Source organism: Agelaius phoeniceus, chromosome 2, assembly GCF_051311805.1.
Source record: "Agelaius phoeniceus isolate bAgePho1 chromosome 2, bAgePho1.hap1, whole genome shotgun sequence".
NCBI classification, from domain to species: domain Eukaryota; kingdom Metazoa; phylum Chordata; class Aves; order Passeriformes; family Icteridae; genus Agelaius; species Agelaius phoeniceus.
The window spans coordinates 75,472,457-75,500,323 of NC_135266.1; the positions used below are offsets into that span (position 1 = coordinate 75,472,457).

General features: G+C 40.6%; 1 protein-coding gene across 3 annotated transcripts in view; it reads left to right on the plus strand.

Moving 5' to 3' along the window:
* Positions 1-242: 242 nt before the first annotated feature.
* GUCY1A2 (guanylate cyclase 1 soluble subunit alpha 2) overlaps positions 243-27,867 on the plus strand; it is a 220,229-nt gene continuing 192,604 nt past the window's right edge. The window contains exons 1-4 of one of the 3 annotated variants that reach the window (XM_077173940.1): positions 243-848; positions 15,047-15,108; positions 15,583-15,704; positions 27,048-27,766. In XM_077173940.1, the coding sequence (XP_077030055.1) occupies positions 594-848; positions 15,047-15,108; positions 15,583-15,704; positions 27,048-27,766 (1,158 nt within the window). In that variant the 5' untranslated portion in view covers positions 243-593. The remainder of the gene's footprint in view (positions 849-15,046; positions 15,109-15,582; positions 15,705-27,047; positions 27,767-27,867) is intronic. The other 2 variants (XM_077173939.1, XM_054627809.2) reach the window with 2 other exon arrangements.

The window sequence follows — 27,867 nt, forward strand, 5'->3', positions numbered from 1 at the left end:
CCAGCTCCAAAGCTCCAAAGCGCAGAGCGGAGCGCCTTGCCGCCCTCCCGGCAGCCGGCAGCGGCTGCGCGCCGGCCCTGCCCTCGGCCCTGCCCTCGGCCCGCCCCGCCGGGCGCCGGGGGCATCTCCGCGGCGCGGGGCAGCGGGGCCGCGGGGAGCGGGGCCGAGCGCGACAGGCGGCGAGCGGGGCGGGGGAGGCGGGAGGAGGTGGAGGAGGAGGAGGGGGAAAGGGCTCCAAACAACACGTGATCCCCGCGGAGCAGCGAGGGAGCCGGGGGAGGGGAGAGCGGGGCGGGCGGCCGAGGCAGAGGAGGGCAGCAGCCACCGCGGTCGCCGCCGCCGCCGCTTTAAAGGCTCCCGGCGCGGCGCGGCGCGGCACCCGCGCTCCCGAACCGGCGCGCAGAGCCGCGGAGCGGGGCAGCGCCGCGGTCTGCGCTGGCCCCGGCGCGGCGGCTCCGCCGCTGCCTCCCGCCCGCCCAGGGGCACCCGCGGCCATGCGAGGCGGCCGCCCCCGCGCCCGCCCAGCTCGGCGCTGCCCGCCGCGGCTGCCCGCCGCCCCGCGCTGAGCCCGCCGCCGGCCCGCCCGCGGCACCATGTCCCGCCGCAAGATCTCGTCAGAGTCCTTCAGCTCTCTGGGCTCGGACTGCCCGGAGACGAGCCCCGAGGAGGAGGGCGAGTGTCCCCTGTCCCGCCTCTGCTGGAACGGCAGCCGCAGCCCCCCCGGCCCCGCTGACATCCCCTTCGCCGCCGCCGCCGCGGCCAGCGCCGGGGCGCGCCGCGCTCCGCGCCGCCGGCGGGTCAACCTGGACTCGCTGGGCGAGAGCATCCGCCGGCTGACGGCCCCCGCGGTGAGTGAGTGCCCCGCGCCCGGCCCCCGCCCCCGCCGCTGCCCCGGGGCTCGGGTCCCTGTCGGGAGAGAGGCGGCGGTGCCCGCGCCCCCCTCCCGGGTGGTCCCGCCGGGTGGCTGGAGCCCGCTGCCTCTCCGTGCCCGCTCCGGCTGCCGGCTGCCAGCCCCGCAGACCTGCGGGAGTGCCGCTCCCGGCGGCCCGGTGCTGGAAATCGGGTCGGGAGTCACGCTTAGGCGCAGCTGCCGCTTTGGCTGGGTTTATCGTTTCTGCCGAGTCCCTCTTTGAATAAAATCAGAGCAATAAAGTGCTTATCACTGGTACTAGCGACCGGTTTTTTTCTTATTTTTTTATTATATTAAAAGTTACATCTGTGTGATGCATGGCGTGCACGTTGTTCCTGAACAGTGAGGGAATGTGAACTTCTTACATTTGTAGGGCTTCTCTGTACTGAATAGGGTAAAACAAAACAAAGTTCCGGCTATGTGTTCGGAAATATTTCAGCAACAGATTTCCCTGTGCCTCCTGGATGCGCAGACATTACTGACAGGTCAGTTTCTTTAAAGCAGAATTTGAAATCCACGACTTAATGATTGCCTAGATAGCTGCACCTGTAGTTGAGAGTCAGGGACCCATTGTCTGTGTGCTGTTAACATCAGGAGCGAATTCAGGTAGAGCCTGTAACATATGCTGGTAAGACTGAAAGCAGTGTCTCTCAACACTGTAATCAGTGTTGTAGATTAGTGTAAAAAAGAAGGTTTTTCTCCAGCCTTTTTGTTATGATTGTGCTATGCTCCTGTACATACATCTGTGATCACTGCTAAAATTTCCTCCTGAAGTTTCAGCTGCAACTGAATGTTTGTTTGGGCTCTGAGATAGTTTAATGTATTAAAGCATGAAACATTAATGGCAACAAGTAGTGTAATGTGCAGGGCAACTGTATCTGCTATTGTGCCATCAGATCATCTTTTTTCATATTACTAGGCAGCTCTGGAAATTCCTTATGAGTCTCATCACCATCAACTCTCAGTTTTCATTGGTTTTAATATACTCTTTTCTGTTTGGAGTTTAAGTGCTGGACAGGAGTTGATAGGGTGTTTAATGGGAGAAGTTTTAGTGCATTAAATAGCTAATAGTCATCCAGCTGCAGTTAAGACTTTTCTTTCCCATTGATTTTTTTTCCCTCTCCACTGGGAATCTGGTCTTGTAATGCTGATATTAATAGATGATGTTTCAGGTGACCTGTCTTGTTTTAGTATATTAAAAAAAGAGAAGCTATTTAATTTGATAGTAAGGCAATGGTATAATTAGAGCATATGTTACCCCAAATATTTGAAGTATTCAGAAGTAGTTCAGCGCAGCATTTTGAAATAACCTTAGTATTTGTGTTTTCTAAGCTTTGACTGTTATTTACTGTGTTATGTTGCTATAAGAGACAATTACAGTTTTACATATAAGTTGTTGAATTTGTTTTCAAAATAAACACATTCCTTGAATTAAGACATGAATAAAACTCTGATAGATCCAAGTCCTCTTTCTTCCCTGCTCGCAGAGAAATTTTGGTTAAGAATGCAAAAATTTCATCTAACATGGTTTTGAAGTCCCAAACAACAGCTTTCATGGTTTCTCTGGGAGGTAATTACAGCAACCCTTGTTGCTAAAAAATAGGTTATTTAAGAATCTTAATGTGATACACATTACTTAAAATTTCCCTTTTTATCTTGGCATTGTAACTACAGCTTCATTCCCATCTTACTCAGTTTGGCATAAATTAATGTCATTAAGTCAAAGAAGTCTTCTTGTCCTAGTCTTGGTTTAGGGAAAGAACCAAGTCCCCTGCCTTTTTATTTTTCACTCAGAGAAACCACTGTTCAGATGCTTTGTTATTTTGGTGCTTTCTTACTGAGCTCTGTGATACTGAATATATGCCTTCATGCAACAAGTCAAATTGCCATATGTCTAACACTTTGGATCTGATTATTTTTTCACATCTACTGATATAAATCAGGAATAACTTTAATTAGAAGTAAAAAAACCCCACTTTGATTTAATAGGATTCATTTATGTTGTTTGTTAAATTAGAAGGCAAGTCTGAAGGGAGCACTGGCAGATGTTCTTTCTAAACAAAAAGCTCTAATACTTTTTTATAGATGTAGATAGATCTTCATTCCATTCTACTATAGATGGGGATCTCTGTTAAGTATATAAACATATCTGTGTGCATACAGATGTCTATACTGTGTATCTAGCCTGGAAGGTCTAACATTGTCTCTTCAAACATGAAAGCAGCAGTTCTTTGTCCTTCTTCCAGCTTTCAAAGTTGAAGGATGCTACAGGTTCCTGATGTTTATACTTAGCTGTAGATTTTTGTGCTTTCCTTCAGCAATGACTAGGATTGAATACTCAGTGAAACATTGTTTTGTGTTTTCACTGAAGAAAAATTCTGTGTGTGTATTTAATACTACTGTACCATGCAGAGAGTTCTAAGTGGTACCAGGAGCTACTGAGAGTTTCTCTGGGGATGTGGAGAGCATTGAACAGAATAGGAAGGTGCATCCAAGGGGAAAAAGAGCTTTGGGCACCCAAGAGAGGTGTCTGTAGGGCAGAGCAGCAAGAAGGCTTCATCTTAGGAGTGGTAGTGCAAAAATGTGTACGAAATGTTTCTCCTGTGCAATTCATTCATGAGTTAGTACAGCTGTACTGTCAATTGTACCAGATTCTGTACAAAGAAATGCAGTAATGAGATATTCAAGATTTATTACACTAAAATATAGTGAAAACAAGTTATTGCATTTTTTAATCACTTGCAATCTTGTAATCTCAATTTTAGCTGAGTATGACTTTGCACAAACATTACTTTTTGTGGAACTGTGGAAAAATATCAAAAAGTGAGCCTTACTGCGTTGCAGCATTGAATCCACCCCATTCTCCTTGCTCCTGGACAACAGCTTCTAGCACTTTCCAGCAGGCATGATATTCCACCTTTTCTCTTATATTGATTATTGGAGATTTTTTCCCTGCAGTAGTTACACTAGAGGATGTAGGCACCTGATCCCTCTTTCGGCACGGGTTCATTTTATGTTCCTGTGGGTTTGTAAATGTTCCTTGACATGCCTGGATGGGTGAAGGATTGCTACTGGAATTTATCTGGAATGTGCTCACTGCAAGCCCCCTCTTTTCTGAGTCCCAGAGCTAGAAGGATGGATAGGGCTCACGTCCCACCGAAACAGCTCTGTATTTTGGGGAAAAGTGTGTGGTGAGACTTCCATCCACACCCCACCGCTGGCATTTGTGAGTAAGCTGTGCTGGGGAAGCAGGGTGCACCAGGCTGGGAGGCAGAGCAGCAACAATGCAAGGAGAGGCAGCTCTTTTGTCTCAGCTTCACTCAGCAAACTAACTGTGCATGTGCTGAACGTCTCACCAAGCTGCTGCCCTGCTGCCTCCCACAGTTTGCTGTGTAGCCAAGTGCCCTGGCATCAGAAGGGTGGAGGCACAGCCTTCCATGGGGCCGGGGAGCTGTGCTCAGCACCTGGGTGTGATGATGATGGTTGGCGGGACCAAACTTTGCTGCCCAGCGCATTAAACTCTGGGCTCTGCACACAGCTCTTGTGGCTCCATCGGCTCACAAGGTCCTGGCAACCGTGCTCCCTGCAGATTGCCCCATGACTGTCCCTGCCCTCTCACAGCCTTTGATCCCTGTGATGTTCCCACGGGGCTGAGTAATTGTGAAGGCAGCTCCTAAGCGTTCTAACATGTTCCTAAATCATGTTCCTGACAGAACACAGATGTCCCTCTGTCCTCCTTCATCTGAACCGCTGTCGAATGGTCTTTGGTTATGCACTCTGATCAGAGAAATCTGGAGCCAGATCCAGCTGCTCCCAAAACAAACAGTTGCCCTTGTCACCAGGCTGGGTTCAGTTTATTGGAGATAAATAATAAAATGTTGGGAACTTAATAGGGACATTGATTTATGACCTTGTTTTTAAGAAATAACTCGGTAATTATATGTACATCACAATCAAATGTAATGATACATTCTCCTTTTGATTCCAGCTTTGTTATTGAGTTCCATTTTAAAGGATGAATTTTACACCCACAAAGACATACATTTTGATTAATTATAAGTAGAGAACATGATATTATATGCTATTCATTATCAAAATAATTTTTTCTGCCCTTAGGAGCTCTACTATAGGAGAACAGTATCCTGGCACCAGTTGGCATAGATTGAGTCTTTAAAAGTGCAGTTTAGTATGTTACTGAATTCTAGTTCCTTGCAGCAATTTTCAGTTTTGCTCCAGTTCTATTTTGACTTGTATCCAATACCAGGCTGAAAATAGAATCTAAATCAGAAAAACATAATTTGTCACTGATTTGAAAAGTCAAATACTCTGCTCCCATCTAAGAGGCATAGGCTGTCCGTAAAGGAGCTGAGAGTGACCGGGTGCATTCAGAGGAATCTGTGTACCCCTAAGCACTGCACTGATCTTTCTGAAACACAAATTACAGCACAACACAGCATTAAACTGACTAACACTTCAATTTGATTTTATTTTCTGAAAGGCCAATGTAACGCATCGCTTACAAAACTGTTAAGTGAAAATCACTTCTGCTACACTTTTCTGTTCGCTTAGAATTATTTCTGCTATTCTTTAAATGCCCAGTTCAGAACACATTAATGTAAGAACACTTTTTCTCCTGTGTTATTTAGGAAGCTGCTATTGGCTGCCGCCAAATAGTTTGAATTTAAGAACTGTCTTTTTGAATGCAGCCCTTTCCCTGCCAGTGGAAGAAAAGTGAATGTAAAGGCAGTCATTTATGTTGGTGTGTAGGCTATGACTTATGTCACAGAACTACTGTAACTTCAAATTGCTTAATTGCAAGTGAATCCTCCAGTGAGCGGAGGTGGGCTTTTGGCAGAGAAGTTGCAGTGTAGCAGCTTATATCAAACGTGGCTCCATCATAAACCTCTACCACTTAGTGTCCATGAGTACTACTCCTTTTACTAGCTTTTTACTTCTACTCCCTTGACAAGCTGCTGCCACTAGCAGGAGAGGTAGCAAATTGATTTTTGCATAAGATTTTGGAAAGATTTTGCACAAGTATTCTGAGCTCTTAATGGCTTACATTAACACATTGTGTATAGCTAAGCTCTGCTGTTGTAGAAATGACTTGTGCCTGTCTTTCTGAATAAAATAAGGTAATGTCAAATGATACCCATATCACTGCTGTGATGATCTTATTCACTTAGTAGCCCAGGCTGGATAAGCTTCTTATATGAGTAACAACCTTCTCAAGAATGTGGGTGTGAAGCATGAAAATGGTGAAGAGAGGCGCATTCTATGAGAAACTTTTAATTTCTCATTTCAGCAAGCAAGCAGAATGATTTTTTTTGAAAGTATAATAAAACCAGACTTTTACTGAGTATCTTCCAAATTAACCTAGGCAAAAGTCAGTTATACAGAAGGTCATGCAAGCAGTCTGTAGTCAATCAATCTGTTATTTCATAGCTTGAAATGGAGTTGTGATATCTTAAACAAGAACATTCAGGAAAATATCATCAATATGAGCATCACAGTGGGTTTTAGTTGTTTTTCATGCTCAGCACTTTAACATGTGATGCAAAGAAATTCAGCTTCAGCAAATAAATACTAAAAGAAAATTATCTGGCCAAGGGCCTGCAGCATTGTATTGACCTTGATGAAATTTTATTGAGTGTAAGTTTAAGTATTTGACATGTAATGCTTAGACCAGTCACAGTAATATTGGCTTTCTTAATATTTGTGGTGTTTCAGGCTGAATCTTAACTTCCCTTCAGAGCTTGGAGAAAACGTGTCTCAGAAGCATTCATAGGTTGCAGACATGTTTGCTGCCTGGAAGCAGTGAGCATATCCCTGCTGGGGAATAGGCTTTGCCCATGGGCAGATCAGGACTGCTGGCTGGCAGAGCAGAGCATGGCAGCACTGGTGGTGATCCCACAAAATTGATCTAAATTGCTTTGCACTTCCTCTGCCTCTCCCCTGGCCAGAGTGTGCAGGTGCAAATAGAGAAAGATGTAAGGGAGATGAGAATGTCATGATCATTAATAGATGCCCCTACAAAAGCAGTGAGCCATCATGGCTGCATCAAAATGAGCGTGCAGGTCTTTCATTTGAAACTGTTTGAGCAGAGCCATTTACCACCTCACAGCAGTTGGTTGTACTCTGATAAAATGCAAAATGTTAATACAGAGGAAAGCCTTCTCTTGCCTTCTACCTCTTGTGCTAATGTTAAAGGTTGCTATGAAGTGCTTTCAGTAAAAGAAGTTATTCTGTCTTGTATCCAGATTTTTCTGTATGTGTCGGTTTGCCAACTCTCAAACTAAGTTTCAGAATGAAGATTAAAAACATCTGTGGTTTGTCCATAGGTTTCAAAGGGATAAATACCTATGCAGAGCTGCATATGAAATTAGGTCCAGTTACACTGGGGAAATTGGTTCTTCTTCTATTGCAGCAGAAGAAAAATCCTTGAAAAGGACCGACCTATAAAGCTTTTCATTTCCTATCAGTCTGCTAGAGTAGCATGGATGATTTTATGTAGTAGATATCAGTTGCATTAAAAGATGAACAGGTAGCATTAGTAATAGATCATCTATTATAATCTTACTGAGCACGTTCTCTCTGCAGCACAGAACAGTTTTTCTGTCCATTTCAGACCAGGCTGAAATTCAGAGATTAAAAAAGTGATTGCAGCTGGTGTTGCAGGGGATAGCACCCTGAGATATTTATCCTTCACTGTCAAGGAGTTAGGCTAGATGATATAATAGGCAATTTCCATCCCTAATATCTGTGATTCTTCTAGCTGAAAGGCAGCTGGGGATTCAGAACTTACAATTTCTAGTCATTATTTAGCTCTGCTTTATTTCTTCACAGTGTTTGCATTGTTGCCATGAAATAGTATTGGGCAAAATTCTTAATCTCAATGCTGTTTATTAAATTAAGGCAATTCTCTGATGTGCACCAGCATTTCTCTGTGAAGAGGACCCCAGTTTGTATGAACTGAGGAGCAGAAATGTCTCAGGTTTGCCTGCGAGATGCGCTGAGCTCGGGTGCTGCACCCTCGCACGGTCCTGTCTGGATCATTGTGAGCTGTTGCAGGCAGCTTGTTCTGCCTCCAGCTGTCAGTCACCCTGCCCTGGATCCCCAGACAGTCCACTCCTGGGGATTATGCATCTCCCTCTCTTGATACCGAATCTGCTGCTAGTCATGGAGGTCTGCAAGCAGGGGGTGCTTTCATCTGGAATTGGGAAGCTGGTCTTCATGAAGAAGATATATTTTTAGCTCAAATAGAAGCAGTTAAAAAATAGGTGCACCCTAAAATGTTCAGAATCTAGAGAGCAGACCTATATTTTTTTTTCCTGGTTATATTATCAAAAGCACTATTAAACCCCTAAAGATTATTTATTTTTTAAAATTTCAGATGATTGCTTATGTTGTGAAACTGTTTCTCCATTTCTGATTTCTGTCCCCTATCATTCCATTCTTCAGCTGTTGGGAATGGGACAGGGAGAATGCTGGCTGTGCAGGACCTGCTATGGAGTTTTCTTCTTTCTGCACCATCAGAACATTGCTGGATGCCAAAGGAGCGTTCCTTTTCTTTTTCAGTTCTTCTTTTCCCTAGTCGCAGCAATTTCAATGCTTATCTCTCCACTCCTGGCACTTGGGAGTGTTGATAAATGTTTGTCTTCAACTGGAGCCTTGATTCTTTGTTTACAACCTCTTTAATTCAATATTTTGCAGACCAGAAGGACAGGGAGGGAACAGTTTTTCACTGCTTACATGATCATGGGGTAAATATTAAAAATATGCAGACTGAAAATGACTGTTTTGCCATTTATCTTCTTTTGGATGGGCCAGATGCACACCTGCTCGTGTGTGCTTAGAGATCTGCAGTCACCTAAGCACAAAGGCTTGACTAAAATTGGTTTTGAAATATGAAAAAAGAAATGGTTTTCATTTATGAATGATCACCAGCAGTGAATCTGGTGACTAAAATCATACACATCTGCTCAGTTTATGATTGAACACTTGAAATTTGAAGCATTTAAAACTTTCAGTGTCACAGTGCTGATTTGGCTGAGGTCCACAGGCTCTCCTGCATGCAGGGGTGCAGATTTCTCTGGGAAGGACTTTGCAACTCCCCAGGGCACAACACTGTGGGAGGGCCCCCTGACCCAATGAACATACTTGAAGAAATTCTGATAGAAGCAAAGTGGTTTCTAGCAGAGCCTGTTATGCTCTTCAATGCTTCAGTTTCCATGTTTAAAATTTTAAGCACTCAAGTTTTAACAGCATGACTGCTGAAGCCCTTCTGAAGCTCAGCTAGGAGCCACTTAGCTTTTCTGAGGAAAAAATATTTGCAACTTTGTTAGGGTTAAGGAGGAACTGTCTGTGTACCTGGCTGCTCTCTTGGCAGTGTTCTGTACAGCCCCTTTCTTCCCTAATTCCATCTGGGTATCTTAGGATGCAAAAGGAATGGCATGGAGAATTTGAAACTGCATTTATGTAAATTGAGACTGAGTCATCTGGGATACTGTGTGCAGTTCTGTCACCTCAGTGTGGGGTTTGTCTGTCCTTACCTAAACATTTTAAGATGTCGAAGTCTGTAGCAATCGATCAATGTCTCTTCTAGACAAAAGAAAGAAATGGGTATTTATAAAGACTGAGTCCTCAGGCACGTATTAGATGCCAACCAGAGGATTAAATGAATCACTGTGGGTGCCTGCAGTTGGGCAGATGAGCCCTATCGTTTATTTCCAAAGGTGTTGCAATCAAATGAAAGACATTTCAGAGGCAACAGAAGATGGCTAGAGAATAGGCTAAAATCTCTGTACTCTGAGAAGATTGGAAAGTTTATGTTTGATTGCCTTAGGAAAGACATTTTTAAGAAGGGATGCAGTTAAAGTGGAAGTTCTTTTCCCCTTTGCCTTGAAAACTGAGGCAATGAAGCTGCAAGAAGAGAAAACTGAACTCAGAAAAAGAAAAAAGCCCCACAGTTTAAACTAGAATCCTTTTCCAAAAGAAGTTGTCTGAATTTAAAAATCAGGAATATTTCAAGTTCATTTAGCCAAATGTCTTCGTATAGATTTTCTCCAGTTAGTCATAAACGGAGTTTTTGAGGAACTATTACTCCTCTATCTTCCGACTTGAACAAGTTTTGCGCTACTGGAGAGCAGGATGAGATCTAGCAGGAAGGGCACATTTCTCTAGGAGTGCATCCTCTGAACAGTGGTGGCTGGCAGAGTGACAGTGGCTGTCGTGGCAGGGCTGCCACCGCTGGCATTGCTGCCTGGTGGTGCCAAAGGCCGGGCACTCTGGTCAGAGAGCAGTGAGGTGCCAGGGGGAAGAGCTGTCGTAGATACTGAGGGAGGATGGACAGATCTTAGTCTGTCTTGGGCCCTGCAGAGCCAAGAACCTGAGCTCCATGTCGAAAGGAAGGAGAGAAAAATAGAGATAAGCTTTGAGAGTCAAGGGTGGAAATTTTCAAGAGTGAGAAGGCTGGAGGTTGGTTACTGCTGACAGCAAAATTAAGGCCCCTGTTCCACCTGTGATTCATCAGGTACAGAGAAGGTAAAGTGCCCTGTGAAGAGGTGAGAGAGATGACCTTCCTCCCTTCAGATGAGGCAGTAGATCCAGCAGAGCCTCAGCCCTTAGAAGGTTCCAGAAGAGGAGGGTGGTAGGTATCAGCAGCTCTCTCCTGAGGAGACAGAAGCCCTCGTGTGCCAGCCTGCTGTGCTGTCACAGGATGTTTTCTGCTTGCCAAGAGCTCTCACATGAGCCTTGTAAAGAGGCTGCCAAAGCTTGTTTGTCTCCTGGACTGTGACCACCGTTGCTCATCCATGTGGGCACCCCTGATGCAGCCAGGGAAGACCTTGAGGAGTCAGGAGTGACTACATGGCTCTGAGTGCAAGGGTGAAGGGTGCAGGTGCCCAGCTGGGGTCTCCTCACTCCTGCTGGTGGAGGGGGGAAGGCTCTGGCTGGTGCAGGCACATCTAGCAGGAAGTCTGTAGCTGTGATGGTGCTGTTGTTAGCCAGGCTGTGATCTCCAGGGACATGGGGTATGCTCTGAGGAGCAAGGACTGCTGAGCAAAGTGATCTGAGGTCATCTCTAATTGGCTGCACAGCCTTGTGAAGGCGGCTTTAAATGATGCTTATTGGGGAAGGGGCTTTGTTCTCTGAAGAAGAGGGTGAGCAGAAAGATGCAGTCTATAGCTGAACTGAGCAGGGTGTGTAGGGAAGATGGAGCCAGGCTTTCCTTGGGGGTACAGAATGGAAGAAGGATGAGAGGCAAAAAAGCTGAAAGATGGGAGTTTAAAATCAGAATTATGGAAAGAAATGAGATGTCATGAGGGTCCAGATGCTGGCCGGATGCTGGCACAGGTTTTCCAGAGAGGTTGTGAGATTGCCATTCTTGGAGAAGCTCAAAACTTGTCTGAAGAACCAGTTTTTAACTCAAATTACTTTGCATAGGATGTTGGTCTAGGAGACCTCCAGAGGTTCTTTCAAACCGATATGACTTATTGATTCAGTAATTTTTTACAAATTATTCTGACACATTAGGGTTAGCCATGGCCTGATGTCTGAATTCAGAGTTGTTTTAGTGAAGTCCTCTATTCTTTACCATGCAAGAGATCAATCTGAGTATCTCCAGTGTTTCCTTATACCTTACATGTCATCATACCATATGGAGCTTGGATGTGATCTGGTATGGCAACCCTTGGATTAATTTACAGTTAGAAATAACAAGAATTTGTTTTACTTTGATTTGTCCTTAGGCACATGAACAGATGTGACTACTCCTCTTGTGATGCATACAAATATTAGTCAATCATCATAATCAAAATGAATTGTTGACATTTAATTGTTTAGGTAATAGTCCCTGGCTTATATTTACCTTAAATCCTATAATTTTAAGTAGCCATGAAACTTTACAATCTCTTCATTAATAAGTGGCACTGAGCACCTAAATGGCATAACAGTGGAGGAGGTATATGGTTAAAGGCTGTCTTTTACCTCCTTAAGTGGCAGAACTCTGTTTCTGGGACAGGTCATGTGTGCCATGCTAGGAGAAGGTTTAGCTATTTTGCCTCCATCCAGTCTTGTTACTGAATTTAAAAAAAAGAAAAAGAAAAGAGGTGGAAATGTTTTCCTGCTCATTCTCTGTCTCATGAGCTAGGCATTAGCAGAAGTGGAAGAAGCAGTGCCCCAAACTGCCCTTGTAGGCAAACAGGTGTCATATCTCTTCTCACTGTTTTGTTTAGACATGGCCCTGGTTACAGAATTACATTTGTAGCAAAATGACATTCACCATTGATGAAATACAGCAAACTGAGAAGGTGAGCATAGTGACTCTAACAATGCACAGCAACGTGCCATTATAATTCTTGTCTGAGATGAAGAAAGACTTTGTGACTCTTGGATCCGTTTTCATTCTGGCTCTGAGTGCATTACATTGAGCTCTGTTTATGACCCATGTTTTAATAGTAAATCCTATTTCTGTCTGTACTTAATTTCTAGGATTTGATAGGAGTTGCCAGTGAAAAGTGGTGTGAGTTCATGGGGTTGTTTAGAATTGTCTGACAACAGCTAGGAAACTGATTTAGCTTTCAGGAGAGAAAGTTAACATGGGGATTTTTTTTTTCTGTTCAGCACTGCAGGAGAAGGGATGTTTACCACTGAAATAAGTTCAGGACCAGGAGATTGCTTGTACTGTGAAATCTTGAGGTAGTCGAAATGATTTTTCCCTGGTTAAGGAGTGCAGTATGTGTCCAGGTATGAGAAGGACAAAGACAATCTGTGGATGATTGCTCAGGTGCTCTAAGCTGCAAAACTTTTTGAGAAGACAAGAAGCTGTTTTTCTTCCTCTCTGCCATGATACCAAGCATTGCTGCATTCCATATTCTTGCTGTAAAAGCACTTTGGGACAACCAGAATGGAGATTTAATTTAGCAATCAAACATTTCTATTATTCCCTATTTCGTGTCAGAGGAGTTGCTGGTGGAATACTGATACTCTGTGTGGAGGGAGTGGGGCTGAGGGAAATGCTGTATGGAGATGGGAAATGGCAGCTCTCACTTCTGCTTAAAGCTATTCTGCTTTGCTTGGTGCTGCTGTGAGAAAATACATCTCTTCTAGATGTAAAGAGTGGATTTTTCTGCCTTCTGAGCAGAGGAAAGCTTCTGAGTCTCAGTGAGAACATGCCATTAAATATGTTTGCAGCCCATTAGGCCTGAAGGCTTCAACATGTGCTGTACCACTGAGAAGGAGATGTTTTTTTGAAATGTGATGGTTTCCCTCATATGGTGTTTCCATTGTGTTTTACAAGAGAACATGCAACTTTTAAAGCCTTTTGGCACAGGTAACTTAGTTCCCACAGAGAAGTAAAGTGATTACCTAATAGTGAGTTAACAAGAAAAACCTTTTCCAAAGTTTGCATCTATGTTGAGCTTTTTTTCTTGTTAATGGGATCACAGAATAGTTTGGGTTGGAAGGGACCTTTAAAGGTCCTCTGTCCAGCCTCCCTAGAATGAGCAGGGGCATATTCAGCCCAGAGAGAGCCCCATCCAACTTGACCTTGAATGTTTCCAGGAATGGGTCACCTACCACTTCCCTGGACAGTCTGTTCCAGTGTATCACCACCGTTGCTATAAATATCTTCTTTCTCATATCTAGTCTAATTCTGTCCTCTTCTAGTTCTAAAACATTGCCCTTGTCCTACTGCAACAGGTCCGGCTAAAAAGCTTGTCCCCATCTTTCCTATAAGCCCTCTTATGCTCTTTTTGAGTGCATACATTTAAATTTTAATTTTTACAATTTAATTAATTAAATTCTTTAATACAAAAGCGTAGACGCTTTCTTACAGTTTTGCATTAGAAAATAGATTTTTTGCAGTCGTACACACCTAGTGTAGCCTGGTATACAGTTTTTTCTTCCTGGTGTCATCAGGACAAACTCATGGGCAAGAGTTTGAGCAGAGTGGGAAGCTCAGCTCTTGAACTGCTGAATCTGTAGGTCAGTAAGCAAAATCTGAGACTTTCAAAGGTGATTGTGGTTTTAGAATGAGATTCCTCTAATTAAGGGGCATTTTGACTATTACTTTCTAAAACAATTAGGTGTCTATTCCAAAAGGCAGGAAAAGACCAAACATCTCTAAAATTTCAGTGTGTGTTGTTGTGAGTCTGATCAAAATGTCCATGTGTGCTTTTGATACAGAAGAAAAACTTATAACTCTAATTTGTGTATCTCTGTCTGAATTCTGGCACCAGGTCAAAATAGACAGGTGAAGAACCTCGGATTTGATACAAGCTAGTAATTTTTGAGGAATAACATTTTGACATAAGTGACTTGGAAAATTCAAGAGAGGAAATTACATGGATATCACACGTCCTTTATTTGCCAAAAAATCTCTCATGAATTCATTCAAAATAATAGTAGCCTCAGCAGCTGTAATAGTAAAGAAAGAAAATAAACATTTATATACATAAAGAAAATAAACATTTATATACATAAGTATTTTGGTGAACACTGTAGTAGTAGTAATACTGCAAATAAAGACAATTATATACATATGTAGTTTGGTGAACACCTATTAAAGTGAAATAGCATAGAAGTGCTTGAAGCATGTCATGATTTTCTTCTGAAGAATTTGACTTTCTGGTAATCTGAAAGATGACTGAAGAGTTATAGCTTGTAGGAAAATAAGCCAAAATAAATTGCATCTTTATAATATTCTTTATTAGAAAATGCTCTAGGGAGCATATAGAGTTTAAAAATTCAATGCCTTTTCCTGGTGATACTTTCATCACAAAATAATGGCATTTTCTTGCAGACTATTTCAAATTAATTATTTTAAATTACTGAGATAGTTGGTGGGTGATAGTTTTCGAGAGCTGATTTTGAGAGTGAAGTGGCTCCTTTGTTATGTGCAACTAGCCTTATGAGCAGTATTAATTATGCTGCATTGTAAAATTCTTCCTATTAAAATGGTGAAGTAAGATACAAGGAACGAATTATAATATTTAATATCTGTTGTTGCGATGGGCATATGGCAGGTAGAAGATAAAGAGGAGTAAAACTGAAGAAAAACAGTGCGTGAAAAGATCTGTTAATTGAACTGTGCTCCAATTCCCTAATCTCACAATTTTTAAAATTATTCTTCCGTAGCCTCAGACCATTCGGCAGACTCTTCAAAAGACACTGCAGTATTTTGAGCATCAAGTTATTGGGTAAGTGTTAATGTGAGGTGGGGAAAGGTGCATGGTAATGCTTTGCTCTGTGCTTTCCAATTCACAGCCTTCCATGATAAGCTTTTTAATTTAATTTTTACCTTTTTCTCTCAAATTCTTAGAGATGCTTTGGAATAGCAATACGTAACCTGGATGTAAATGGTAAACTGCTGTTCAGTACAATCCCATCAGACGGCGACTACTCAATGAACTGGAATGTTTCTTATAAAAAGAGAATAGCAACTTCTTTTCAGTCATAGATATCAGGTTGGAAAGGGACCTTACAGCTCATCGAGTCCAACCTTTCTTGGCAGAAGTATGGTCTATACAAGATAGCCCAGCACTCTGTCCAGCTGAATCTTGAAATTGCCCATCATGGGGCAATTAATCCTTAATCCTTTGCCACCACTTCTGAAAGACATTCGTTGACTTTGCATTTGTATAAGTTGTTATAACTTTTTTTTTTTCCTGTAGTTACAGAGATGCAGAGAAGAATTTTCACAATATATCAAACAGATGCTCCTACACAGACTGCTCTGGCAATGAAGAAACTGAAGATGTCTCAGGAATTCTCCAGTGTACGGCTAATGTGCTTGGTATGTGTTTTTTCAAGGGAATTTGTTTCCTTTAGTTGCTTCCTTTAGCAAGGAAGGTTTGCTCACCATCCTAATGCCAACAATGAAACAAGAAATTTTTGCTCCAACCACAGAAATTTAGAATTTAGGGAGCAGCATACCAGTGCACTGTTACTACATTTGCCTCCTTTTCTACATACATTTTGAGCTTTTTAGACAATCCAGACATGATTTTCAGTGGAGGCAGTGAATGTGTATTGAGCAATACCCAGTGATTTGAGAAGTTTCAAAGGCTTTTGGCAAGTGGACTTGCTTCTGTGCAGGCCTTGGAAATATCTCTAGTGTTTTTATAGGGGCTCTGCAGGACAACAGACACTTTTATCTTCTGTGGGCCTGGTGGATGGAGGGCCTGAGAAACAGCAGCAGGGTGTACCTGAGTCATGAAACATTCTGGAAACTTAGATTTTCTTCAGCAAGAGGCACAACACTGAAATCTGACTGTGTACGATAAGTGAAGATAAGTTTTAACTTTCCATGTCAGGGGAATATGGTGAGGTGATAGTCTGCTCATGTTCTGGTCTTTACCATTGTATCCTGCTGACTTAAAATACTTTTGGAGGATATGCATTGTGTATCTGTCTTACTGCAAACTGTTAAGCAGATTTGGTGTGCTCTGTGAAACAGCAAACATGATCTAGTTTAGGGATGACTGTGTTTCACTGACATTCAAAATTTCAAAATGTTTTGGTTTTTTTTTTTTTTTTTGCTATCCAGTGCCTTATTCTGTAAAATGCTAGGTGCTGTCAGGGATATTCTGTGTGCCTTTAGCTGCTGCTAGAAAGAGGTGGCATTTTGTATTTTGCATGTCATGGAGAGAATTTAGAACAATCAAATTCTAAATGTGTCCAGTGTTATTTACCTTTTCTTTTTTAACTCTAAAATATTTGCATGCCAGTTCTCTAAAACAAATATGAGTGATAAGGCAGAACTCATGCAAAGCAGAGACTTTTCATGTTATCAGGTGCATATTAATATTATAAAAAGCCAGACTAGACATTCAGTACTTGTTTCACCATGACACAAAGTATGAGTTATAGAAAACAGTTATGAATAATTTTTCACCTTCATAGTGCCTTTAAAGCAGTATGTCAGTCCCCGTACCTCAGCATGGCTGAATAATGTGCAACCTGTTTCTTCAGTGGTATCCTCAAAATGCATGTTTATTAGGGGCAGATTGGGGCCAAAGTAGAGGGATAACATCTAAGCATTACTATCTTGGGGAACTATTAAAGTGGGCTTTGTTGAAAATTAGGTTGCAGAGACTTTTTCTTGGACAAGTTTGCCTCTTAAAGAAAGAGTTCTTAGCAAAAAAACCCACTTCAGTATGAGCAAAACCCTGAGATAATTTAAAAGCAATCCTTCTCCGTATCTGGGATAAGAACATAAGGGAATGAGCAGTAAACCCAACTTCTTTATTTTAATTGTAGCTTCTATCACAACAGGGAAAAAATTAATGGAGGCTGTGTAATTAATTCTCACATACACAATTATTTTTCTTGTTGAATAAGGATTGGTAAGATCGGCCTCTGTGAAAGAGGGATGTAACCACTGGGGTGTGTACCTGGAGCAAGTGGCATTGCTGAGACAGGAGGCAAGCATGAATCTGATTGTGATGAAGGCTAGAGAAACTGTTGAACCAAATCTGGCTCTTAGTTCATTTATATGAGCAGTAAGAGACACTTGCTGAGTAGACATGGAAGAAAATGTTTCCTTAAAGATGATTAGAAGCATCTTCCTGCTCTCTGACCTTAGATACTGCCAACATGATTCACCTCTTCCAATCTCCTAACCACCTCTAAAAAAGTCATTTGGCATTCCTTATTCATCAGAAGACTGAAAATGCTGAGATCTCTGGTAAGCTTGGAAGACTGTGAGCAGATGCTTCACACTGTGGTCCTGGTGCTTGCACTGCTCACAGGGAAGTGCTGACTGCAAGCTGTTCACTCAGCTCGGTGCATGTGATTTATCATGTATGGATGCTGCAATTTTCCTCCTGTCAAGTCAGCACTAAATTGTGTCACCATCTTCCTGCAGTGCAAGGACCTGGTTCTCCTTGTCTCCTTGCTGAGTCGCTCTGCTACAAGTCTAGACATCAGTACAAGTCTCCCTGCTTTAAACCACTGTATTGGAAGGAACCCATATCCATCAGATTCACATGCTGTAAACTGTGTGTGGTACCAGATCAGTCCCACTGTTTTCCTTTACAATGACAGCTTCTGAGGCTGTAGTATTTAATTTAACTTTCCATCCTTTCAAAAATAGTCCAGACAGCTTCATGATAGACTCAGCTTTCATTAATTGGTGCGTGCATACTTTTACAGTGTCCTTCATAAGAAGAATCCTTTAGGTTGAAAAAGACCTTTTAAGATCATCAAGTCCAATTTTTAATGCAACACTGCCAAGTACACCACTAAACTGTGTTCAGAGGAGATTGACAGTATTGGTTTGAACCTATTTTAGAAATAAATGATAAGAGAAAGATGTCCATGATGAAGTATGTTATGTGGATTGCTACCACATTTCTTTCTTAGGTGACTATAAAGTTATACTGAGGTATGTTAGAGAGAAAAGTTATATCTGGAGAGATTCCTTATTTGACCTTGGGCAAGTTTTTATTCTTTCTGTGCCTCAATTTCCCATCTGTATAATGGAGATAACAGGATTTTTGTAATCCTTTAAACCACATGTCAGTGCTATTCAGATTTCAACCTTCTTGAAGTAAAGACATTTTCATACCCTTTGTACATTCAGCATTTTGAACAATGACAGCAAATCTCGTTTGGGCCTGCTTTTGTCCTCATGATTTAAAATAATTTGATTTCATGTAAGATTAGAATGTGCATTTTTACTTAAATGCTTCCAGAATAAAGCAGAAGACCTTCATGTAGCTGCAAATTAAAACTTTGGCAATAGGAATAGGAAATTACGGATAAAAACTTTTTTTTTTTGTTTTGTAACTGCTATTAAGGAATTTATTCCGGGACATAAAGCCTTCATGACCTATCTCCTGTTTATTTCTTTGGCAGATATTCAAAGAAAGTCTGTGCTACTGAGTTCTACAAAGCAGTAGAGAAATGCTCGATTTTCCTTTTTGAACCCCACTCAGTAGTTCCAATATATCACATGATATTTCTCACATCCCAAATGCACAAGTCAGATAAAAACTGTACAACCTTCACCTCACCTCATCCAAACACTCTTTTCAGACACTGCAAACAATTAGTGTAGCCTTTGTGAACGCGAACTATTTTTCACTCTTCAGTCCTTCACAAGGAAAAAAAGAAAGGGAGCTTCATTAAGGCAGTTATCTGTCTTTTAAACAGCATCAATATTTCCTTTGGAGCCTCTTTGCATCTTGCTGAGGAGCTGTGTAATCTGTCCTCACTTTGATAGTAAAACTAATGAAAAGTAACCTAAATTCATAAAGTCATATAAAAAGAGCTGTTGTGCAAAATCTGCAAAGCAGAAGTAACTGTTCACACCAAGTCTCTAACGACGTGGAAGAAATGTTGTCTTTGAAAGCCCATTTGTGTATTTTAAACTGCAGTATCTAAATTGCATGTACTGCAGCACCATGTTAGATAAACTCTATAAATTACACTTGGTCACACAGTCTGAAGCTACAAATACACTTGTATCAGATCATGGTTTCAGCAGAAAGGCCTGGAGAAGTAATTTTACCTATCTGACTTTCCATTGCTTAAGGCACAGAAAAAAATTCTCCTCCATTTTTTAAATTCAAGCAAACAATTTATACAACATAATTATTTTTTTCTCATAAAAATCTGGCTTAAAAAATGCACAGCACATACCAATGGCTAAGTCAGCTCTGCATGTGGACTCAAGTTTATTGCAAGAATTTTTCCTATAAGCATTTGTACCTTGTGGGATAATAATGCTCTTTCTTTTGATCTTGCTTCAGAGAGTGATGTGAAGAATTTGCTTGTTGGTCTATCTATCTGGGCATCTTCTGTTTGGAGGATGATATGGTGCAGTGGCAATTCCCTAGGGATTCCCTAATACCCTGATGATAAGTTTTATGGAATCCTGGCCCAGAGCCCTGTCCTGTCAGGGAGATAAATTGTGTTTCTGGATTCAGCTTCCCCAAGTCACCGAGGAGGAGGTGGAATCCATTGCTAGTGTAAGGTTTTAGAGAGTTCTTGCTCTGGGTGACATTTGCTTGTCACTACCAAAGAGAACATGTGCTGCAGGCTGCTTTATATAGGGCAGATCACTTCATGACTAAATATAACTTGCAGGGCTGATCCTTCATTTAGTACAAAGGGCATAATTCTATAAAAGTCATTTGTTCTCTGTACATTTGTCGAAGTTAAAGATCTGTGTTTCCTTTATGAAACTAAGAAAATCTTAGCTCTTCTATGAGACAATGGCATGAAGCTGTGTCAGGGCAAGTTTAGTCTGAATATTAGGAAAAGGTTAATCACCCAGAGGGTGGCTGAGGGCTTCACTGACGTGAAGGCTGTTCAATTTTTATTGCTCCACTGCTGAGCATTTGGGAAGTGGTCGCAGCACCAAACCTGACAGAATTCCAGAAGTGCTTGAACAGTGTTCTCAGGTATATGGTGTGGTTCTTGGGGATGTCTTGTGCAGGGCCAGAAGTTGCATTTTGATGATCCTTTTAGGTCTCTTCCAATTCCGAATATTCTATGCTTCTGTGATCCTCTGTTGTTAAAGAGGAATATATTTGGGATCATTCTGGTAACTCTTAAATAACTGCTGAGAAATACTGTTTTTGAAAAGGCAGGAAATAATCGAAAAGGAGGTGCCAGGACAGATCTTAGCCTACCTTCTAACCACCTTAGACCAAGTGTAGTGTTTGGAAAAGGTAAACAACGGTTTGGTAGACTGACTGCTTGGGAGGTGTCTGAGAACTGTAAATGCTTAGATACTGAAAGTACATAAATTTTTATCACTTCCCTTTGCACTAAGAACTGCAGCTAGTCATTAGGATGCAACTAATTTAGGATACACAGCCTGATTTATAATTAAAGTTGTTGGTTTACAAATGGCGTAAAAGGAAATGTTACACGGCCCAGAGGATTGGCAATACTAATGGATTCTAATAATACTTTATCCTGGGGGGTCTCAGCTATACTCACAGGGCTCCTGTTATTTAGCAGATGTTACAGTGCACTGGCAACACAAAAGTAATCTAAACAAAAAGCACATAATTCATGTGATTTCAAAACTGAGATGAGTACATCTCAATTAGAAAAGGACAAATGTTTATACCAAATGGCCTTAGACATCCCACTCTTCTCAAATCAGAGCTATTTATTGTTAGAAAGCAGATGAACTTCCAGCAGATAATGAGCGGTTTGGAATTATGATGTACAATAGCATCTTGTGGAAGACTATTTATAAAGAACATTTTCTGGCCGTGATTCATGGACTAAATGTAGGTGTTTGTCATTATCTGAGTGCTGTGAGGCATCTTGTGGCCTCTGTCAAACCTTCAAAAATGTGTAGGTCTCCCTTAGGTCCCTCATCTTGGCAGATACAGTAGCTATCTGTTGGTTCTTTTGTAGATGTCTTGGATGCCTTATGAAGACTCAAGGAGCATTAGATTTCTATATTTAGTCAGATGAGTTGAGCCCTTTATATATGTGAGGAGTTATGAGAGATAATTCTGCATTTCGTGGGATGAGCTTTTAGATTTCATTGCAATTTTATTTGTTCCAGGAAGTGCAGTTCTGCTCCCTATGTTAATTCAAAGGCACATATATTTACTTTAATGAAAAAAAAGCAAATTAAAAAAATCCTTATTACTGTTTAATGTTTAGAGTTAGCACGAAACAAACCTGCTCTGCCTAATTTTTAGGAACTACCAATCTAATGACTGCAGTTTTCATTTAATGAGCCCTGTGCAAATGTAAGAAGTGAGCCTCCCAGGTGGTAGTGGGGGACATAAAATCATGATAGTCTTGCTTCACATAGCTTGGCTTTGCTTGCAGAATTCGCGGCTACTGAGAGCACTATATGGGGGCAAAAACCTCTTCCACTGCCTGTTGTTAATATCTCATGTGAGCTTCCTGTTTCATCAGTTTTGAGCAGAATCTTTTATATTTATGTTAAGAACTGGCAATCAGCTGCTCAGCAAGAGGCAATAATTACAGTGGTATTTCTATCACTGGTCAAAGGACAAGGAAAGAAACTACCTCATTAAAAGTGGATAAAAGAAATATTACAGTGAACAAGTGTCAGGAGTTCTTTTTTTAACAGTAGTTCTCATTTATATTCTGTGAAAGATATGCAGGCCCTGCCTGTCTCTGTAAGAGAGGTGTTGTGTAGGTTTCTCAGTTGTGTCACAACCATAGGTAAAGGCATAAAATGATGTTACTGTATTTATGTAAAAACCACCAAAAGGTAATATAAAAATGCTATCTGGATTCCCAGGATGATATAAATACACAATCATAATGAAGTAAAATCTAAGTCATTTACACAGTAATTAGATACTGGTACTAGGCTCACTTACAAGCCAAATGATTCATCTACTGTACCTTCAGCATTAGTCTCTACACAAGAAAACCTTTTTTATTCAGAGACTAAATGTTGCTTTCCCTACCATCTGAAATAATTCTTTAAAATTCTGAACTGCCACCTGTTTTTCTGTCCACAGGTCTATTTAAGGAAAAGATGTTACTGATGCCAAAAATTTGATTATCCAAAAACATTTAAGAGACACTTGCTATAACTGAAGGTGGCAAATTCTGCTTCTGTTCACAGTATGAGGTCTGGAATTGCATATTTAATTGTTCCAACCTCTTAAGGTTTGATATTTACAGATTCTGAATGGTATCTCAGAAACAAAAACTATTTTTCAATGCCAAATGAGTCAGATGCTGGCCACTCTGCAGCCATTGTCTTCATTATTTACTTTTAGGAAAAACTGGATGGCTTGTAACTGCTTCTGCATGCTGTACCAGTTAATGAATTACATTGATTTTTTTTATCACATCACATCATATTTTTTTATCAAATTTGATTTTTTATCTTCTGATTGCTTCTCAAGATTTGCAATTTTCTTTATGGGAACAGATTCTTACCTAATTTCTCCACTTCATAATGTACAAAATACTTAAAAATAGTGCATTAATTCCTTGACATTTTGTAGTGTGTTTTCAGTTTACATTAACTGCTGAAAAGAAAGTGAAAATCTTTTGCTAGTATGTTATTATAGGATGAAGTCATCTATTTCTGCTCCAGTTCAGCGAAATACTTAATTTGTACTTTGAACCTGTGCTTAAAGACTTTGGTAATTTTGGATCTGGATAGCAAATATAGGATCCCTTCTCTCAATGTCTTTGAGGCACATTTTCAAAGTATAATAATTTTTCACAGATCCAAAAGTGCGTTTTAGTGGAGGTCTATAGCAATATTTTCATTCTGTGGTTGCTTTGCCTCATTTTCTAATGTGCATATTTAATTTCTCTCCAATAGGGACTAGAATAAAAGTGACATTGTAAGGAAAAGCAGCAAAAAGAAACTAGTAAGAAAAAAACATTAAAGTTATGATGTGATTTGTCCTCCTGATGTCAATTTAAGTAGTAGGAACACAGTAGATCCCTCTCCAGGAGGAAAACAAATTGAGACTAATGCATTTTTAAGACTTCATTCACTATATTAGTAGAAGGTTTGTAAAGAGCAGAAGCTCAAAATAATGAGTTACTTCAGTTGGGGAACAGCAGAGAGTGTTGGGATGATTTTTGGTTTATTTTGTATTGCTACCACTTAGTGGAGTGTCTTGGTGAAACCAGGGAAGACCTTTTCCTCTATATTAATTGCAAGCCAGCGCTCATTAGGAAGCTGTGTTGGGGTCCTACATGAGGTGATAATGGGAGTTCAGTGGCCTCTGCATTTGGAAGTTCCAGGCCCTCATACAGATATCAAATATATTTATTTTTTCCTGGGAAGCTGAATGAAAATTTTGCTTAGAGGTCGACAGTGAAAAAGAAAGAATGGAGATGCTGGCTTTTCAGGATGGAATAGCAAATTGTCAGTTTTGATGAACAGAAGTTGACTCACATTTTCAATGCCATATTAAATTTGAATGATTCCACTGCAAAATCAAACAGAAAAACAATTGTTCAACAATTGAATGTGAGATGAGTTTGAAAAGATTGGACTTTTTATGCAGATGTGTAATCTGAAGGTTAGAAGAAGATTATTTTAATTTTGTTTGTATTTTCTCGGCATAAAAGAAGAAACCAGGACATACCATATATGTTGAAATTGGAAATCATACTGAATGTAATATTTAAAAATAACAACTAGCTCGTAGAAATCTCTAAATGTAATAAAGTGATAAAGTGTGCATTATAGACACAGTGAGTTCTGGGATTCTTTTTTTTAGCATGAAGGTTTTTCTACTTGAAATAAAACTATCTCCCAGTCTGGTATTGTCCTGGATTTATCTGGGATAGAGTTCATTTCTCCTCAGTAGCTGGTACTTTGCTGTGTTTTGGATTCAGTATGAGAATAATGTTGATAAGTACTTATGTTTTGGTTGTTGCTAAGTAGTGTTTATCCTAAGCTAAGGACGTTTTTTGTGTCTCATGCTCTGCCAATGAGGAAGGGCACAAGAAAGCTGGGAGGGAGCACAGCTGAGACCCAAACTGGCCAAAGGGACATTCCACACCATTAGAATGTCACGCCCAGTTTATAAACTGGGGGAGTGACCTGAACGAGGACAGGGACTGGCACTGGTGGTGAGCAGTTGCATTGGGCATCACTTGCCTTAATGTGTGGGGTTTTAAAAAATTATTATTATTATTATTATTATTATTATTATTATTATTATTATTATTATTATTATTATTATTATTATTATTATTATATTTCCCTTTTGTTTCAATTATTAAACTGTTCTTATCTCAACCTACAAGCTTTACTTCTGATTCTCCTCCCCGTTTCTCTGGGGTGTGAGGGCTAAGCAAGTGACTGTGTGGTGTTTACTTGCCAGCTGGGCTTAAACCTCAACAGCTATGTGTAGAAATATGGGTAGGGAGAAAATCTACAAAAGATTTGCAAAGTATTAGGATCATTTATATGGTAGCAAGTAAAAAGGTTATACTGAAGTATATACAGAGTTAGTGCTAGGTGAGCATCTGTTCATCTGTTTGCTTCAATAAGAGAGGCAGGAATAATTGAGTAAAAATATGTATGGAATATTTTGTGCAACTTTACACAAAGAAATCACTGGAGCCAATAGCTTTGCAGAGAAATACAGAAAAACTTAATCTGTGTGTTTGTGTAACAAGGAATAAATACTTTTAATTCAAAGATAAACATCATGCTTCATGCAAAAATTATTGTCTTGTTGGTAAGGCTAAGGAAGAAACTTCTTTGAAAGTAACATAATGATTCTTGGTTCTGAAGGTTGCTTGACTTAGTTTAATTTCCTTAGTATATCATAGTGTCTGTTCTTGTAGAGAAAATTCATGACTAACATAGACCAGCAGTTTGTTTGAGTTTGGTCATATCCATTTTTCTATTAAAGCTGATCTGATTTTCTGCTGTACTCTGTGTTACTCAATTCAAGCTCAAATGTTCTTAAAAGTAGTGGGACGTCCTCGAGCCAGGTATAATTCCTGTTGCTTGGGGTCAGTATGTTGCATCCAGACTGAACAGCCAGCTCCCCAGGATGGACAACGAGACCAATCTAAGACAATCAGCAAAACCTCAGGCCAAATACTGAGATAGAGTTCCCAGCAGTGATAATGAGGTGAGGCTTGCATGTGTAGCAGCAGAGTCCAGGAGTGATCAGTTCTGCAAACCTCATTTGCAGTCAGTGGCGCCAGGGCAGCTGCTGCACTGTATTTGTACAATACATTTGAAAGGCAGTTCACCTGTGCTGTCTTTTGGGTGGCTTTGTGGGATATATTTGGCCATTTGTATTAATAGCCCAGGGGTTTCTGATGCTGTTCTGCTCCCCTCTGCAGTCTTACAGCCTTGGGTGCCCCTGCTAGACTGCTCACTTTTACACACAGACTTCTAAAGTTGCTCACACTTCACTATACAGAACAATGAGATTTAAAAGTATGAATATCTGTTTGTGTATATATATGAATATGATGATTTCTTAGCTATTTGCTATTAATATCCAGTTATGACAGTATTGGTATGGGTTAGAATTTAATTCTTTTTGGGTTATAGTGAGTATTTTTTGGTAAGATGTTGCAATGCCATGTTATGCAGGCGTAATGGTAATGAGTCAGGAGTTGGCACATAGTCTTCTGAGTCAGGATATTAGGGGGCATTGTGTACCAGAGGTACTTTCTTTTGGCTTAGCTGCAGAGCTGACCATCTGTGGTCATAAAAGATCCTGGGAATATTTTTGTAATAACCTAGTTTAGTGACCAAATTTCTTTATGAGTAATGGCATTTGAATGAACTTTCCCAAATTATAGCTATTACTTCTTTTATAAAATATGCTTTGTCATGTTCTTATGTTGTCATATTCATATACGTAATTTAATGCATTTTAATTTGCTATTAATCATACATCATTGCAGACTGTAAAGCTGGGAAACACTGAAATCCCTTGTGAATATTGATTGTGTTAACTATGCCTGTGTACATAGGCTGTTCAGACACTGCCTTGAGTTTATAAAAGGTTATTGTCTGCAAACAACATGACTTCTGTGCCCTGTTATACCTCAGGTATAAAAGTCACTAACCACTCTATTCTTCCCAAATTGAAAGCCTAGAAGCAGTCTAAACAATGAGAAGTTCAGTGATCCACTGGGATATTACCAATGTTATAAAGCATGCTGAATACACATAAAAATAAAGGGCCTGTTGTGCTCTCAGGAAAGAAATAACTGCCCTTCATTTCTGTTCAAATTCAAGAGGAATTTTAAGGTGTTTCACTAGTTGACTGATAGGTAATTCTGTATGATTTCAATGTATGTTGTTAATTCCCAGATTAATTTCCTTTGAAAACTCTGGATATTTGTAATTCACAGACAGCTGATATATACTTCCTTTTATTCTATTATATCTTAAAACTATACAAACACCTGGGTAATTTTGTAACAGTGAGGAAAAGGAAACAGGCTCACTAATAATTGACTGAGATAGAAAGCTGAAACAATGAGGACTTAAAAAAATTGGCTTCTAGGGTTATTCCATTCCCAACCACCACAGAAACCTATAGATAGGTATCTAGTGAAAAAGCTGCTCTCACTGTTTTGGAAAAATCCTGGGCAAATAGAGGCAAAAAGGGAAAATGTGACACAGTAGCTATGTTGTTGATATCAGTGTCTCATTGTCCTATAGGTCTGAAGTTTGAGGAAATGCAAGAGAAGTTTGGGGAGGAATTCTTCAACATCTGCTTTGACGAAAATGAAAGAGTTCTTCGAGCTGTAGGTGGGACCCTTCAAGACTTCTTCAATGGCTTTGATGCTTTGCTGGAGCATATTAGAACTTCATTTGGAAGACAGGCCACCCTGGAATCTCCTTCTTTCCTATGCAAAGAACTCCCTGAAGGCAATCTCATGCTTCATTATTTTCACCCGCATCAGATTGTGGGATTTGCAATGCCAGGAATGATAAAAGCGGCAGCAAAGAAGATTTACCGCTTGGAAGTGGAAGTAGAACAGGTCACAAACGATAAGTTGTGTTCAGAGGGGACAAATCCAGGTAACTGCAGTTGTTTGACTTTCCTTATCAAAGAACATGAAAATGCAAATACCACAAAAGCACTTCCACCAGGAACTTCCCAGTCCCCCTTAGACCTGAGGATTAGTATCAGCACCTTCTGCAGAGCTTTCCCCTTTCACCTGATGTTTGATCCAAACATGCTGGTTCTCCAGCTTGGAGAAGGTCTTAGGAAGCAGCTGAGATGTGACACTCATAAAACGCTGAAATTCCAAGAGTGCTTTGACATAGTCTCTCCTAAAATCAGTGCCACATTTGAACGAGTTCTCCTGAGGTTATCTACACCCTTTGTCATTCGGACCAAACTTGAGGATTCTGATTCTGAAAGTAAAGATAAGGTAAGAATATTAATTTGGAAGTGGATGTGCTTTATATGTGTGTAGTGGGAAAGGATTTTTTGCTCAGAGAAAGGCAGCTCAAGTCCTGTGTACTCTGGAAA